The sequence below is a fragment of the Wyeomyia smithii genome, chromosome 2, assembly GCF_029784165.1.
Source record: "Wyeomyia smithii strain HCP4-BCI-WySm-NY-G18 chromosome 2, ASM2978416v1, whole genome shotgun sequence".
Taxonomy (NCBI): Eukaryota; Metazoa; Arthropoda; class Insecta; order Diptera; family Culicidae; genus Wyeomyia; species Wyeomyia smithii.
Genome location: NC_073695.1, coordinates 268,657,196 through 268,674,491, shown reverse-complemented (window position 1 = coordinate 268,674,491; position 17,296 = coordinate 268,657,196). Strand labels below are relative to the sequence as shown.

General features: G+C 44.3%; 1 protein-coding gene across 3 annotated transcripts in view; it reads right to left on the bottom strand.

Moving 5' to 3' along the window:
• Window positions 1-10,085: 10,085 nt before the first annotated feature.
• The window catches only part of LOC129722995 (putative inorganic phosphate cotransporter), a 64,232-nt gene continuing 57,021 nt past the window's right edge, over window positions 10,086-17,296 (bottom strand). For all 3 annotated transcript variants that reach the window (XM_055676902.1, XM_055676903.1, XM_055676901.1), the window contains 4 exons: window positions 12,414-12,932; window positions 11,973-12,349; window positions 11,433-11,807; window positions 10,086-11,373 (listed from right to left, as the gene is read on the bottom strand). In XM_055676902.1, coding sequence (XP_055532877.1) covers window positions 11,134-11,373; window positions 11,433-11,807; window positions 11,973-12,349; window positions 12,414-12,932 — 1,511 coding nt within the window. In that variant the 3' untranslated portion in view covers window positions 10,086-11,133. The remainder of the gene's footprint in view (window positions 11,374-11,432; window positions 11,808-11,972; window positions 12,350-12,413; window positions 12,933-17,296) is intronic.

Genomic DNA, 17,296 nt, shown 5'->3' with positions numbered 1-17,296 from the left:
GTGCAATTGGGTCTACTGCACGGAATTCGTAGAGAGTAGTGGTAGATCATGTTGTGGTAGTCTAGTTCAGGTTTCACATTGAACTATAGTTTGTTTGATTGCTACAGTCATGTTTCAAGAGCAAGTTTGAACAACAAATGAAGTATTATAAAGAAAAAATGCTTTGTCCGCCATTCCTGATTTTTCTTTCGCGTACCGGCGTACCCCCTAAAGGCTTTCGCGTACCCCAGGTTGAGAAAAAAGTTTATCGTTTTCTGGTTCCGTGTTCGCTTGATTTGTTCCGTACTTCTAATGTCGTTGTTTGTGGTTAAGAGAGATGTCGATATGTTACCTTACCAGGGTCGCGATACCTTCATCCTTCATCCTGCTGATGGGGCTGTCTTCTTAGATGTAGCTGGTGGGAATTTCATGATTCAACTGCCCGCTTCGTGTCAGACGTTGTTGTGCGCCGTCCCTAACATAGGCATCTTAATAGAATCCAGGCAATTCGATGTCAACGGACTTAAACATGGGTTTATTCTTAGGATCCTTACTAACTCTTCTTTCGTCATTCTGTGCCGAACACGCATCAGTATCGGACGTGTGATCGGTGATCGCTCCGATAGAATATAAAACAAAAGACGTGTGAACAAGTGTTGGCATTGTTTGCCTAGTCGAGTGAAATAAATCCGGGTTCAAGGTCGCGCCTTTGTGCAACTGTTTCGCATCGTGACTACCAGCTGGTGCGTAAGCCGATTTGGCTGCTGGCTGAATTGTGCTACAGCAGTGGACGAGACACAAAAGAGGAAAAAGAAGAAGCCATCAGTTGACAGTGAGTTGTATCGCTGTGTGGAGTGATCTCACAGCTGGCTCGCTGCTGGTGGCTGTTTGGTGCTGCTGTATTGGTGCTGCTGGCTGTAACGGCTGCAACTTCGAACGATCGGACAACCAACCTTACTGGAAGGGAGAAGTAAAAAGGTACGTGCTCTTGTCGGCGCTAGTGCGCTAGACTTAGCGGGATGGATGTAGATCCCTCGCCTCCCGCGCCACCATCCCCGAACCCCTCTGACCCTGACCCTTCTGTTACCCCCTCCCCTGTTCATTCTTCAGTCTCCCCTCGCCCCAGGCTTTATCCAGACGGAGCCCAGGGCAGCTAAACTGTCTATTTTCGGCCAAAGGCGGGACCGAAATCGAAACAGTTGAACCTCTTGCAGATTTCTAAAGACCTGACGAAGGAGTACAAGGGCGTGACCGATATTTCCAAGGTCCGGCCTAACAAGCTCCGTGTCATGGTCAGTAACCTGAAAGAGGCCAACGATATAGCTTGCTCTGAGCTCTTCACACGCGAGTATCGCGTTTACATACCCGCACGAGACGTGGAGATCGACGGTGTCATAACCGATTCGAGTCTGTCCGTCGAGTGTATACTGGCAAGTGCCAAAGGGTGCTTTAAAAACAAAACCTGTCCCGATGTAAAGGTGCTCGACTGCAAGCAATTGCGGTCAGCATCGATCATCGGTGGCAAAACAGTATACACCCCGTCAGACTCGTTTCGAGTTACGTTCGCCGGGTCAGCGCTACCAAGCCACGTCTCGATCCACCGGGTTCGTCTCCCTGTGCGATTATATGTGCCTCGCGTCATGAACTGCCTGAATTGTAAGCAGTTAGGCCACACCGCCGCCTACTGCTGCAATAAGGCACGTTGTGGCAAGTGTGGGGAGAATCATGCGGATGATTCCTGCAGTAAAAATGCTGAAAAATGCATTCACTGTGGGGAGAGTCAGCATGAGCTCTCGACATGTGCGGTGTACATGCAGCGCAGGGATAAAATAAAGAGTTCTCTCAAAAAGCGTTCGAAGCGTTCTTACGCTGAGATGCTGAAGAAGACCGTTACCACTTCTCCCATTACATCAAACCTTTATAATCTGTTGTCCTCTGATGAAACCGATTATGACGATTCACCAGCGGGAACATCTTACGCCAATCCTGGGGAGTCTAGGAAGAGGAAAAATATTTCCTCTCCTAAACTTCCCAGAAAAGGTCCTAAGATTTCTCAAAGTGAAATGAAAAGTACGAACAAACCAAACAGTGCTGCGGAAAAACCGAAGCAAACTCCTCCTGGGCTTGCAAATTTAAAGTCCCAGAAGGAGTTCCCAGCACTGCCAGGAACATCTAAAACCCCAGTTGTTCCTTTTGCACATCCAGTTGATGAAACAAACTCTGGATTAGTGAAATTTTCTGACATTGTGGACTGGATTTTTGAAACTTTCAATGTACCCGATCCAATTAAAATTTTTCTTATGGCCCCTCCTTGCAGCGATTGTATCCTTCGATGCCTAATTTAACTGCGTATCTGAAGGATTCTATCTCTGTCTTACAGTGGAATTGTAGAAGTATTTTACCAAAAATTGATTCGTTTAAAGTTTTGATCAATAAAAACTAATGCGATGCATTTTCCTTTTGTGAAACTTGACTTACTTCAAATATTGATCTCAACTTCCATGATTTTAATATTATTCGCCTTGATCGAGACACACCATATGGAGGAGTACTTTTAGGGATTAAAAAGTGCTATTCTTTCTATCGTATTAACCTCCCCTCGATTCCAGGCATCGAAGTTGTCGCATGTCAAATGACGATACAAGGTAAAGAGCTTTGTATTGCCTCAATATATATTCCTCCCAGAGCACAGGTTGGGCAACGGCTGCTCTTTGATTTAATAGAACTTCTTCCCTCGCCACGTTTGATTTTGGGTGACTTCAACTCTCATGGCGTGGCTTGGGGTTCCCCTTACAATGATAACCGCTCCTCTTTAATCTATAACCTTTGCGATGACTTCGACATGACTATTTTAAACAACGGCGAAATGACACGTATCCCGAAACCTCCAGCGTGCCCAAGCGCTTTGGATCTATCCTTATGTTCGACGTCGCTACGGTTGGATTGCACATGGAAGGTAATCCTCGATCCTCACGGTAGCGACCATTTGCCTATTCTTATTTCAATTAATAACGAGTCAACTCGCATGCGACCAGTTGACATTCCGTATGACCTCACACGGAATGTCGATTGGAAGTTATACGAGGAAATGATTTCAAAAGCGGTCGATTCGATTCAACATCATCCAACACTTGAAGAATACAACCTCCTCGCGGGCTTGATTCTCGACGCCGCGTTGCAAGCCCAAACGAAGAAATATCCCGGCGTAACGATTAAAGAACGGCCTCCCACTCCGTGGTGGGACCAAGAGTGCTCCGATGTCTACACGCAAAGATCCGACGCGTTTTTGGCCTACCAGAAGGGAGGTATACCTGGCGACTATTTACGGTATTCGGAGCTTGACACCAAGCTTAAAAGCTTGGCTAAAGCAAAGAAACGCGGATATTGGCGTCGGTTCGTGAACGAGACGTCGAGGGAGACATCGATGAGCACTAGTTGGAACACAGCTTGAAGAATGCGGAATCGCGTAACGGTCAACGAAAGCGAGGAGTCTTCAAGTAGGTGGATATTTGATTTTGCCAGGAAAGTATGTCCGGACTCTGTTCCTGAGCCAAATATTGTTCGCGATGCGTCTCCGGGCCACGACGCGATAGAATCACCTTTTACGATGGCAGAATTTTCAGTTGCCCTCCTGTCCTGTAACAATAACGCGCCTGGGTTAGATAGAATCAAATTCAACTTGTTGAAGAATCTACCCGGCAATGCCAAGAGGCGCTTGTTGAACTTGTTCAATAAGTTCCTGGAGCAAAACATTGTACCGCAGGATTGGAGGCAAGTGAAGGTGATCGCCATCCAAAAACCAGGGAAACCAGCTTCTGATCACAACTCTTATAGGCCGATTGCAATGCTATCCTGTATCCGGAAATTGATGGAAAAAATGATACTCCGTCGTTTAGACCACTGGGTCGAATCAAATGGTCTACTATCAGATACTCAATTTGGCTTCCGCCGTGCCAAAGGGACGAATGATTGTCTTGCGCTGCTTTCAACAGATATTCAGCTGGCGTATGCTCGCAAAGAACAAATGGCGTCTGCGTTCTTGGACATTAAGGGGGCTTTTGATTCCGTTTCTATTGACATTCTTTCGGGCAAACTTAACCGACAAGGATTTTCTCCAATTTTAAACAATTTTTTGCACAATTTGTTGTCCGAAAAGCACATGCATTTTACGCACGGCGATTTGGCAACTTTTCGCATTAGCTACATGGGTCTTCCCCAGGGCTCATGTTTAAGCCCCCTTCTTTACAACTTTTATGTAAATGACATCGACGAATGTCTGGCAAACTCATGCACGATAAGACAACTTGCAGACGACAGTGTAATCTCTGTTACAGGAGCCAAAGCTGCCGATTTGCAAGGACCATTGCAAGATACCTTGGACAATTTGTCTGTTTGGGCTTTACAGCTAGGTATCGAATTCACTCCGGAGAAGACTGAGATAGAAGTTTTTTCTAGGAAGCATGAACCTGCTCAGCTTCAAACACAATTAATGGGTAAAACGATTTCTCAGGTTTTGGTACACAAATATCTTGGTATCTGGTTCGACTCTAAAGGCACCTGGGGTTGTCACGTGAGGTATCTGATGAAAAAATGTCAACAAAGAGTGAATTTTCTTCGTACAATAACCGGACAATGGTGGGGAGCCCATCCAAGAGACCTTATAAGGCTTTACCAAACAACGATATTGTCTGTTATTGAGTACGGGTGTTTCTGCTTCCGCTCCGCAGCAAACACACATTTGATCAAACTGGAGCGAATACAATATCGTTGTTTGCGTATCGCCTTGGGTTGCATGCAGTCGACCCATACGATGAGTTTGGAGGTCTTAGCTGGAGTACTACCATTGAAAAACCGCTTCTGGAGCCTGTCTTCTCGTATTCTTATCAAATGTGAGGTCTTGAACCGTCCCGTGATTGAAAATTTTGAAAGGTTAATCGAACTTAATTCTCAAACCCGTTTTATGACATTGTATTTCCATCACATGTCCCAAAATATTAACCCTTCTTCGAATATTCCAAATCGTGTCGACTTATCAAATACTTTTGATTCTACTGTGTTTTTCGATACATCCATGATAGAAGAAACTCGTGGAATCCCGGATCATTTACGCGTGCAGCAGATCCCCAAAATTTTTTCCAATAAATATCGAAACATCAACTGCGACAATATGTACTACACTGACGGATCACTTCTTGATGGGTCCACTGGCTTCGGTATTTTCAATAACAATTTAACCGTCTCCCATAAGCTCGATAATCCTGCTTCTGTTTACGTCGCAGAATTGGCTGCAATTAAGTACACCCTAGGGATTATCGAAAAAATGCCCACGGACCATTATTTCATCTTTACGAACAGTCTCAGTTCCATTGAGGCTCTCCGATCGATGAAAGATGTTAAGCACTCTCCGTATTTCCTGGGGAAAATACGGGAACATCTGAGTGCTTTATCCGAAAAATCTACTCAGATTACCTTAGCGTGGGTCCCTTCTCACTGCTCGATACCGGGCAATGAGAAAGCGGACTCTTTGGCTAAGGTGGGCGCAACAAACGGGGATATTTATGAAAGACCAATTGCTTTTAATGAATTTTTCGTACTTGTACGTCAGAATACGATCATCAGTTGGCAAAATGCTTGGACCAGAGGGGAATTGGGAAGGTGGTTACATTCCATAATCCCCAAAGTATCGACGAACCCGTGGTTCAAGGGGTTGGATGTAGGTCGGGATTTCATTTGCGTGATGTCCCGGCTTATGTCCAATCACTATAGATTTGACGCGCATCTCCGTCGTGTTGGGCTCGGGGAAAGTGGTATCTGTGCCTGTGGTGAGGGTTATCACGACATAGAGCATGTCTGATAAATTATAGATGAAGAAAAAAATCACAAAAAGGTTGTACGCAAAGCCACGACCGCAAGGTTAAAGTAGAATACTTTTACAAGAAAGATAACCTGGCTGCTTGCGTGTCAGTCATTTTTTCCAGTAAATAAACGTTGACCGTTCATTGGCAGTATTGTAATTTCTTTTTGTCTGATATTTTGAATGAAGTTCGTTGGATATTTTTAAATTTTGTGCAAATGAGAAGTTGAAGTGCTGCCGAATTGTAATATGCACATTTAATGCGACATCATTAAACGGGAACGGAACAAAGGCTACGGTTATGCAGAACGCGAATGCCGCCACGATGCGATTCGCCTTACCGTGGTGAAATGTATAGCTCTTTTTAAGGCGAAGTAGAGCTATACATTTCAACAGATTTCGTCTTGCCGAATCGCATCGCGCCGTTATTTGCGTTCTGCATGACTGTAGCCAAACACTAAGCGACGCAAACACGTAATAATAGTCAGAGTATGCATGTAGATGAAGATAATTAACTTTGGATTATAGCGCAAAACGAGAAAATATTAACTCTTCAAATAATCATTTGTGTTCTTCAAATTTCAGTTGTTCAATTTAATATCCGATGAAATGTTTGTTTATTATCTGATGAAGCTCTTATATAGGCCAAAGATGCATTCCCAATTTACTAGATCCATAACTCTGCCGACCGTGCTTGGGAAAGCGCGGTATAACGACCAATCAGAGGTCGAATTTTGTGTTTTGACAAGGCTTAAGAGTTTTCAATAGTACAATAGTTCGAATGATAAAATTGCAATTTCATGCATTTGGTAGGAATCTTAGAAGATTTTCTAATCGATTGCTGCAAAAACGAAGGAAATCCATCGAAAACTAACCGATTTATTAGCATTTGAAATTTTTCTCACTTTTTTCAGTTTTAGATTCACATTTTACATCCCTATGTAGCCGAACTTTCTGAGAGAAGTATTCTAATTCAAAATTAAATCTTCATTAATTCATTTGTTGTCCTTATAAGAACAATTGTTCAATTTATCATAGGATGTAGTGTTTATCTTACATCTCTGTGTTACCTTGATAGTGAGGACTAAGGCGCACGGTCAACACAATGAGAAAGATGTTTTCACATTGAAAACTAGACACGGCTTTACTGGAGGGAGTGTTGGCAAATGCATCTACCGCTAATACCACCGCTATCATACGAAAACGCGTCGTTTCATGTGGGGAATATCAACAACGAAAAATGACGCGCGTCTAAGCATAACCCGAACTGTTTCGCCGTGCTGCTCCCATTTACCTTTACATCGGCCTCAGGGAAGTACCGGCTGCATCTGCATCTGCCGCTGAGGCTGTCACTATACTGCTATTGGTACCAAAAGCTATTAACTCTTCAAATAAGTGTGTTATTTGTTCTCAAAAGAACAATTGTTCAATTCAAAATCGGATTTACGCAATCGCATCTCTGTAATATTACCGACAATAATATTCTTCTGAACAAACTGATACAACTTTTCCATTAGGCCTCTGCCATAATAGGCGCGAAAAGCGACACGAACCGATTCGCTCAGCTGTAGGTTAATGTACAGCCACCAGTAGAGCTATACATCAACCTACGGCCGAGCGAATCGGTTCGCGCCGCTTTTCGCGTCTACTATGGCAGAGGCCTTAGAGAAAGTTGCTGGCTGATGTATTCACTTCATGCAAGCCTGCTGCTGATGCTTCCCGCTACCACACTGAAACAGCATTTTAGTGAAGAGAGTGTCGTTGCATCAGCTGACCCTGCTACTATCGATGCTGATATACCCGCTGCAACAGCTACGCTATGCATAGCCATGCCACAGTTGTGGCCGCTATTCGCTGGCCCAACTGCTGAGCAACTGCAACGCTATCCGTAGCCATGCCACAGTTGTGGCCGCCATTGGTATCCGCTGTACCTGCATCTGCTGGCCCAGCTGCTATCGATGGTGAGATCCGCTGAAACTGCTACGCTTATTCGCAGCCATGCCACAGTTGTGGCCGCTATCCGCTATCGATGGTACCCACTGCTCGCTCCCGCTGCTGCTAAGGGAGGACTGCTGTCGTCGCTGTTCAGAACTATTATGAGCAGCTTCGACTAAAACAGGCTCTTATATAGGGATGAAAATAGGAATGAATTATTTTACGTACGTGGTGGAATGATATAACTTAAAAAATATGTGTGACTTCATTCTGGTTCAGAGCGATCATTTGATAAGCTCCACCTCTTTTTTCAGTTTCTAAAGTTTTTCCTAAGTTTCGTAGCAAGGATGCACAAAAATGATTTCTTGTCGAGCCGGACCGATAGCACTCTCATTGAAGCAACAAAATAACATGTTTTGTGTCGTGTTGTGCAGCTTGGTTGAAGAAAATGTTCCCGTCCCCATGACGTATGTAAGAAGATTATTGCGTTCAGTAGATAGTGTATCCAGCGAATAAACACCGATGGTGCTCTCACACACGCAACAGTTTTAACCCGTATCTTATTGCGGTTTGTAACATCAAGCGGTTTCGTTTGCTCGCTGTTGCGTGTTGCATCATGTTGCAACTTGGCAGCTGGGAGACGACGAAATTCTGTTTATGCTGATTGATTGAATCGACTTTATATAAGCTCTGCATAGTCGAACCAACTGCTTTTGTGAATGCGTACTAACAGGGCAGTTTATTATTCAATGTCAGTTATGCTGATCGCAGCCTTTGCGCTGCCCCTACAGTGGGGAGTTTACTAAATAAAGTAAAAATTAGACAACTACAACAGAATTTGATTGCATCCCGCGGCATTTTGATTTCCAAAATTGGATTTCCTGATGGCAATCTTCATGCTGCCCCAACACGGGGGGAATAATGGCTGTCTGGCGACACACGCTGAGAAAAACCGCGCTGCTCCTGAGACGTGGTGACCAACCACAGAGCTAGTGCTGCTGCTAAGGAAGGACGACTGCTGTTTTCGCTGTCTAGAACTATTATGAGCAGCTCCGGCTGAAACAGGCTCTTATATAGGCCAAATAGCATGTTTTCAATTGCAAGGTATATGATCCTGTCGACCGTGCTTGGGAAGCAAGCATATAACGACCAATCAGAGGTCGAATTTTTCGTTTTGACAAGGCTTGACTATTTCCAATAGTACAATAGTGTGAATAATAAAATTACAATTATCTTATTTTGGGAAGAATCTTAGAAGATTTTCCAATCTATTGCTGCAAGAACGAAGGAAATCCATTGAATACTAACCGATTTATTAGCATTTGAAATTGGACATATTTTTCACTTTTTTCGGTTTTAGATTTTCATTTCACATCCCTATGTAGCCGAACTTCCTGAGTGAAGTATTCTACTTCAAAAAACTCTTCTTTCGTGGGGAATTCTACAAAACTAAGACAAATACCTCTCAAAAAATATAAGTCCGTCCTATAATAACTCTGACAAGAGAGACATTCAGTTGAAACCTCTTCAAAAAATTGTAATTGAATCTCCCCTCAAATGATCTTTTTTTTACCTTATCACATCTATCAAGGTCTATTGTAAGGGATGTTTGTTCATTTTTGGAAGTTTCTAAGAGATGTTTCGAAAGGGATATGAAGGGCGTTTTTAAACCGACACTTCTTTATGATTAAGTTTTATGGAGGACTCTTCTAGTGTTCTTCAATCACTCTATAGAACTGTTGATCACTAAAAACCACAGGTTCTTTCAAAAACTCATGATAAAAGTTGACAGATTCAGCAATGCTTTTATAAAACTTCCATGAAACATAAATAAACCAATTTATATTTCGATTGTTAGTTGGGTTATTTTTAGTAAAATTATAGTTCGTTGTAACAACCATATCTGTGGCAGTTGTGAACTGAACATTAAAGTATACATTGACTTGCTTTGGATCAAGAACCAAAACGTATGCTTATCAGACACAATCGCACCCCGACAGACGGTACTGTTGAGATTCATCTATCGCAGGTTGTGATATAGGAGGCTCGTTGCTGAGAACTCCACGGATAAATTTGTTTCTATATGACCTGCACTAGTGGACGATTTTATCTGACTGCATAACAAACGACTAGTGGGTGAATATGTAACCATCCGGACGATAAGAGTGCATCGCGCCCCATCAATGTGACAAGCCGTGTCAGCAGACCGAGCGTTCCGAAGCAGAGACCTGACAGGGCAGCCGGTGACATATTTACTACGGAGATCGCAACTGCAAATAAACTGCAGCGCAACCTGGCAACAGGAACACGCGGGAGGTTATTTTTTTCGTACTGCCTGCTGCGACGGCTATCACAGCTTGCTACGTTTGATTGTTATCGTTTTTTTATTATTATTATCATCAACAATAATCTTCTCCATCAACTTTAACTACATCTCGACTTTCTCGCAATGGAAGGAGCTGTACGAAAGTCTCGCCTTTCTTATCGTTTCCTTTGATTATCTTTTCTTTTTCAAACCTCTCTTGTATCGTTGAAATATGTACAAAGTAAAAATATTTGATTAGTTTGGTATTTCCTACGCAGTAACTTTCATGTGTATATACTAAAGCTCCGTTAGTCTGTTACAAGCACTCGGTATGCAAATCAATTGTACAACCTTTACGATGTCTGCTTTGCTTCTTCGCTACGGCACTGTGGAATTGTCGGTCTGCGATATGTCTAACGATATTCTTGCCCCGCAATGTTTAAAATAAAACAGCAAAATTACACAACCTAATTTCTTGTTTTTGTTTGTGTGTGTGTGTGTGTGTGTGTGTGTGTATTGATGCCTGTGGCTAAAGTTTCGGGCAGTTTGGCTTTCTAATGAGTTTTACCCCTGCGCACGGTAAAACGGTCCTATCACAAGTCTTTCGCTTACCCTCGCGTAAAAAAACGAGCGAGGCACACATCCTTCCATCCTTCTCGTTCTCATTCTCATCAGCATTAATTTACCTCCTCAGCTACTAACAAACCGATTTGTATTCCAATAAACTTAACTAGAAAGTCACTCGCTGATATTCTCACCGACATTCAACAAGAATATCATAACAATAATTACTAACCTAGAGCGATAATAAAGCAAAAAGGAGGGAAATTATAAACAAATCATAAACATGATCAAAATAATTAAATTTTACGTATCCCGCATCGTCATTGAGACTGAAAGCTAGGCGGGGCAGAATCGGGAGGGGATAATGTCTTACGTTTACTTAGTGTATGTGTGTTTCTCTCTCTCTCTCTCTCTCTCTCTCTCTCTCGCTGTCTCTCTGTTACGCTTAAACCGAAAAAAAAACTATTGTGTAAATTCTACACAGCCTACAAAACTACTACTTCTGTTCGTTAGCGACGCTCCGATAGGTGGCGCTAGTTGTGCCGTTTCCGTGCGCATGGCCATTCTCGTGCGTGCTGCTCGGCGCCTCGATCGAAGCCGGCTTCTGAGGTTCATCGTTGTCCGGGTTGTCCCACGGTTGCCGCGTGCCGGACGCAAATATGTTGAAGAAGGTCGCGGTGAAAATGTACACCCCGGCCGCTATCACAAACACGATCCTCCACTGGGCGATCGTTGGCTGATGAATGAAGAATGGGTTAGATGCGTGTTTGCGAAACCGAACAGTGATCAACTTACCTTTCCCTCGATGATGTTGCCAGCTGCAATCGGTGCTAATAGACCAGCTAGATTAGCGGAGCAGTTGGTGATGGCCATCAAGATGCCGGCATAGCGAGGCGTGATGTCGAGATGGTTAATTTTGAAACCAGCGTAGATACCTCCGTTGAGGCCAATACCGATCGTTAGAATTGCCACCGTTAGTGCCCGGTTGCAGCCGGTGTAGGACGCCACAATCAGCGCGATCGCCGGTCCATACTGACCGATACTGTTGGAGATCTTACGCGTGATGGTGTGAGTGAAACGGCCAGACGACAACATCCAATCGGCCACCCAACCAACCACGATCGAGAACAACCACATCGCCAGATAGGGCAAAGCGGAAAGAGTTCCGTTCTGAAATTAGGATGAAAAATAGCCATTGTTAGTAATCGTTGACAGCAAATTTTGTGATTACTGCCAATCAACGCAACAAATCATCTTCTAGGTCAGCCCAGCAGATTACTGCCAATCAAGCCCCGACGGCGAATCAGGCGATTATTCAGTTAAGAGAACACTTACCGCCTTAATGGAGAACCTCAGCACCTGCTTCATGTACGTGGGCAGCTCGGTCATCAGCGTTTCGTAGCCATAATTCTGACCTAAATGCGCCAACAGTATCGCGTAGAAAGGCATCGAGCAGAGAATAGATTTCCACGGAATCGGAGGAATGTTTACGCCTGCCTTGCCCCACACCGACTGCTGGATGTATTTCCGTTCGTCCTCTCGAATCGACGGATGCGTGATCGGGTCCTCATGGCAAGTGAACAGAAATGCTATCGACCAAACCGTACCGATAATTCCGAACACGTAGAAAATCGACGGCCAACCACCGTCGAAGCCGTTATCGGATAACAATCCGGACAGGGGCATCGAAATGACGGTTCCAAACTGAGCCCCTAAAATAGAAATTTACTTCCATTAGTTGCAATTCTTGTAATTGAACGACGTGAATATGCTCACCAGAATACACGATCGATCCCACCCTCGATCGCTCGTTCGGCGGAATCCATTTGGCCAACATTGCGTGGGTACAAGGCACGATCGGACCCTCGCCCAAGCCCTGAATAAACCGTACCACAATCAGCCACGCAGGTCCACCCTGTCGGGCAGCTACCGGCACCAGAAAGGCAAACACGGAATTGATCAACATTCCCCAGCCGAGGAATCGCAACGCGCCGTACTTTTTCGCCAGCAAACCGAACGGAATCTGGGTGATCACGTAACCGTAGAAAAAAGACGATAGGATGTAACCCTGCAGACTGGTGCTCCACAGGAACTCCCCGTCCTGGTGGCTGGAATCTTCCTCCTCCCCGTAATCGGTGTCCGGACATTCGTCATCGAACACCTCGGCCTCGTGAGCAATCGCCGTCTGGTTTACCATCGCCACAATCGCCACGGACATGTTGGTTCGCATCACGTACGCATTGGCCATCCCCAGGAACAACATGAACACGATATAATGCCGCGTACCGAAGCGACCTGCAGGGGGAAGAGAAAGAGAGAAAACAAACTTTAAATGCGTTGCTGTGAAATCACGTGCCTAATTTTTCGCATCAAACTGATTCGCATATTATTTTGATCTATTATTATTAGAATACAATGTAAGGCTAGCGGCAGCAGTGTACTGTAAACATTCTAAAATAAAATCTATGAAGCGTCAACTGTACGCAAAGTACGGAGGCAATTGTTTTTCTCACCGTTTGTTGATAAAGTTGATGAACGGGAATGAGAAAAAATCAAAAACAACTATGCCTATTATTCACACAACTTACACACGACAACAAGTGTATGTACATAAAATCACAGGCTTATCAACCAGGCAAAGTCACGATGATAGAATGGAAAGTTATTTGAGGTAAAGTCATCGCTCATTAACTATTTACGTACGCCTCCGAGAGGGTTACCGTGAACCGCGGGTAAGGATTGACAATTCATCTTTCTGTTTGTCAGCCAGACGTTCACTCCACCTCCGCCGTGTGGGAGTATGTAAGGAAAATCTATTTTTATTGAATTCTTTGCCCGGTAGGTGATCGTTCTATAAATGTTCGATGCATACTGGCACAAACAACCTGCGCTAACTTTTGATCTCACAGATACGGAACAATGGAAAGAACATTTGTTATACATTTCTTTTTTTTGTCATATTTAAAGACTATGTAATATATATATAGATGAGGAAAAAAAAATAAAGACTATGTAATAGTGACGCTCACTATGTCTACATTGTTGAAAAAATAAACAAAATCAACACCGCCAAAAATGTTAAAAACAATGAAAGTTGAAAAATATCACAAATGCTGATGATGTCAAAACTGTCAAACATTTCAAAAGTTCACAAAATTTATTTATAAATAATTTTACAAATATCAATAATGTCAAAAAAGTCTAACATTATAAACGATGTCAAAATGTCGAAACGGTAAAATAAATAAAAATACCAATTACATAAAAACACTCGAGACTAGCAAGAATATGAAAAGGTTCAAAATTAATAAAAATGTAAAAAATAGTCAAACATGACAAACATGTCGAAAATGTCAAAGATGTCAAAAAGTATTAAAATAAATAAGGATTAAACAGCCTGAAATAATAATAATAATAGAAGTGGCAAAAAAAGTTCCAAAAATCAGTCTGACGAATCCAGAAACAAAAATTGAAGCCAAAAAATGTAAGGTCAAATAAAAAAAAAATCATCATTACATGCTGGCTAAATTCAAGATACATTACCAAAAATCATAAAGTCGTGCAAACAAAATCGAAAACAAAACGTTAGAAAGAATTCAGCGGAAACCTGCAATCCCAATCCCCATCTTCTAATCCCAAAACAAAAATCGAAACTCGATTGTTGAATCAATTTTCGTCATCGAAAAACCACCTTTTTTTTTTTGAAAGTCAGCTGTGAAAATTCTAAAGTTCGTATTCCAAATTGGAAGCAACAGCAATAGAACAATGGAATAATGGAGGTTGGCGAATGGTTGGACACGTGTCACTTGAGATCCTATTGTGGTCATTCACCTCCGTCCAGCAACTCCTATCCCAACCTCCACGTGGTGCCGACCGGGATACGAGTAACCTTAGCGGAGATCGGGTAACCAACCCCGGTGGAAACTTTGGTCGTATGCTGACTGGGAAGGGGGAACGTACGCGGCTGTTTCCCCATGTTAGGGGCGGCGTACAACAGCGTCTGTTCCGGAGCGGGCGGCTGAATCATGAAACGTGGTGTCTCGCCAGCTATATCAAAGACGGCAGCCCCGTCGTGAGACTAGGTATCGCAGCCCTAGTAAGGCAGCATACTGAATATTAAATACTACGAACAATCCAGATATAAATACGGAACGGAATAATCGGCATGGACCTAGGCGAACGAAAACAGGACAACGATTATTGGAAACTCGGTACTTGGAATGTAAGGACTCTACTCGAACCGGCACGCGCAAGTATCCTGGCTAGAGAGCTGCGGAAGGTGAACGTGGAGGTTGCAGCTATCCAAGAGGTGCGGTGGCCGAAATCGGGAGAACGCGAATTCCGAGCAGTCGATCCTATTGCGGACACTTCATTTAAGTACCACATCTACTATAGCGGCGGCGTGAAAGCAGAAAGAGGAGTCGGTTTCGTGCTAATTGGATCACAGATGAAGCGTGTCATTAGATGGCGGCCGATCAGTGACCGTATATGCGTGTATAGAATTAAGGGCAAATTCTTCTACTACAGCCTAATAAATGTGTACGCACTGACCAACGAGAAACCCGATGACGAAAAGGAGGAGTTCTATGAACTCCTGGAAAAGACATACAATGAGTGCCTAGGACACGATATAAAGATTGTCATCGGAGATGCAAATGCACAGGTCGGGCAGGAAGACTTCTTCCGCCCCGTTACTGGTAGGGAAAGCTTCTACTCTACTACGAACGACAATGGCCTGAGGCTCGTTAATTTCGCTGCAGCTAGAGGGATGGCTATCTGTAGCACTTATTTTGCACGTCGGAACATACGTAAGCACACCTGGATGCTCTCAAATTGACCACGTTCTGATTGATGGACGGCACTTTTCAGACGTTACAGACGTGAGGTCGTTCAGAGGACCGAACGTTGACTCGGATCACTATCTCGTAGTAGCAAAAATCCGCGCCCGGCTGTCCAACATGCTGAAATCCAAGGCAACGAGGAGGATGCAGTTGAACATCCAGCGGCTATCAACTGAAGGAGTGGCTGCAGAGTACTCGCAAAAAGTTGGTGAACGGATTGAGGAAAGAATTGAAGGGAACCTGAATAAACAGTGGAGGCACATCCACAGTTCGATTAGCACTACAGCGCGAGAAGTTTTGGGTACAATTGCGGCAGCTGCGCCCAATGAGTGGTTTGACGCTGAGTGCCAGCGAGTGACGGAAGAGAAGAACCGCGCCAGGGGTCACATGTTGGCCACGGCTGTGGCTCGTCAGAGCATGGGTAGATATCGAGATGCAAGAGCCGCTGAAAAAAGACTCCATCGCCGGAAGAAACCACAGCATTGGGAGCGTATTCTTGCGGAGGCGGAAGGTTGCTTCTCCAGGCACGATGCGAGGAGCTTCTACAAGATGGTCAACGGAATCAGGAATTGAAACGTGTCAGCCCCTGTCATGTGCAACGATAGAGAGTAGAACCTGATAACCGATAAAATAGAGGTGGCCAGGCGTTGGAAGGAACACTTCAGTGTGCTGTTGAACGGTGAGGAAAACAGTGGAGTCGAAAGGAGCAGGGTGACTATTGAGAATGATGGTCAAGCTGTGGATCCACCATCCATGGACGAGGTGAAGAAAGCAGTGAAAGAGCTGAGAAACTGCAAGGCAGCCGGGAAGGACGGCATTCCCGCCGAACTCTTCAAAGTCGGGAGCGAACAGCTGTATCGTGCCATCCATCGGATCATGCTGAGAGTGTGGTCTGATGAAGAATTGCCCTCGGGCTGGTTGGAGAGTCTCATATGCCCGATCTACAAAAAAGGCCGTCGCCTGGACTGTAGCAATTATCGGGGCATAACTCTTCTCAATACCGTGTACAAAATTCTCTCCCGCATCCTGTTCCACAGACTGAGGCCGTTGCAGGAGACCTTCGTTGGCGAGTACCAATGCGGTTTTCGAGGGGGACACTCCACGACGGACCAAATGTTTACCTTGCGACAAATCCTCGATAAATTCGAGAATACAACTTGCAGACGCACTATCTGTTCATAGACTTCAGGGCAGCGTACGATTCAGTCAAGAGAAATGAGTTATGGCAGATTATGATTGAACATGGCTTCCCAACAAAGCTGATTAGGCTGATACGTGCCACCCTTGAAGGGTCTACATCAAGCGTCAGGATAGCCGGTGAGATATCGGACTCGTTCGTGACGTTAGATGGTTTGAAGCAAGGGGGCGGGCTGTCAAACTTATTGTTCAACATCGCATTGGAAGGTGCTATACGGAGGGCTGGTGTGCAGAGAAGCGGCACCATCATTACGAAGTCGCACATGCTCCTCGGTTTTGCGGACGATATCGACATCATTGGTATCAACCGTAGAGCTGTGGAAGAGGCCTTCGGACCTCTCAGGAGAAAAGCTGCGAGATTAGGGCTTGTCATAAACTCTGCCAAAACGAAATACATGGTGGCTGGCAGAGTGCGTGGTAATCCGTCGGAGGTTGGTGCTGCGGTGGTGCCAGATGGGAAAACATTTGAAGTAGTCGACGAATTTATTTACCTGGGAACATAAGTGACATGTGACAACGAGGTTAGCCGTGAGATAAAGAGGCGAATAGCAGCCGCAAACACGGCCTTTTACGGACTACGTAACCAGCTAAGGTCCCGCAGTCTGCAAATCCGTACTAAAC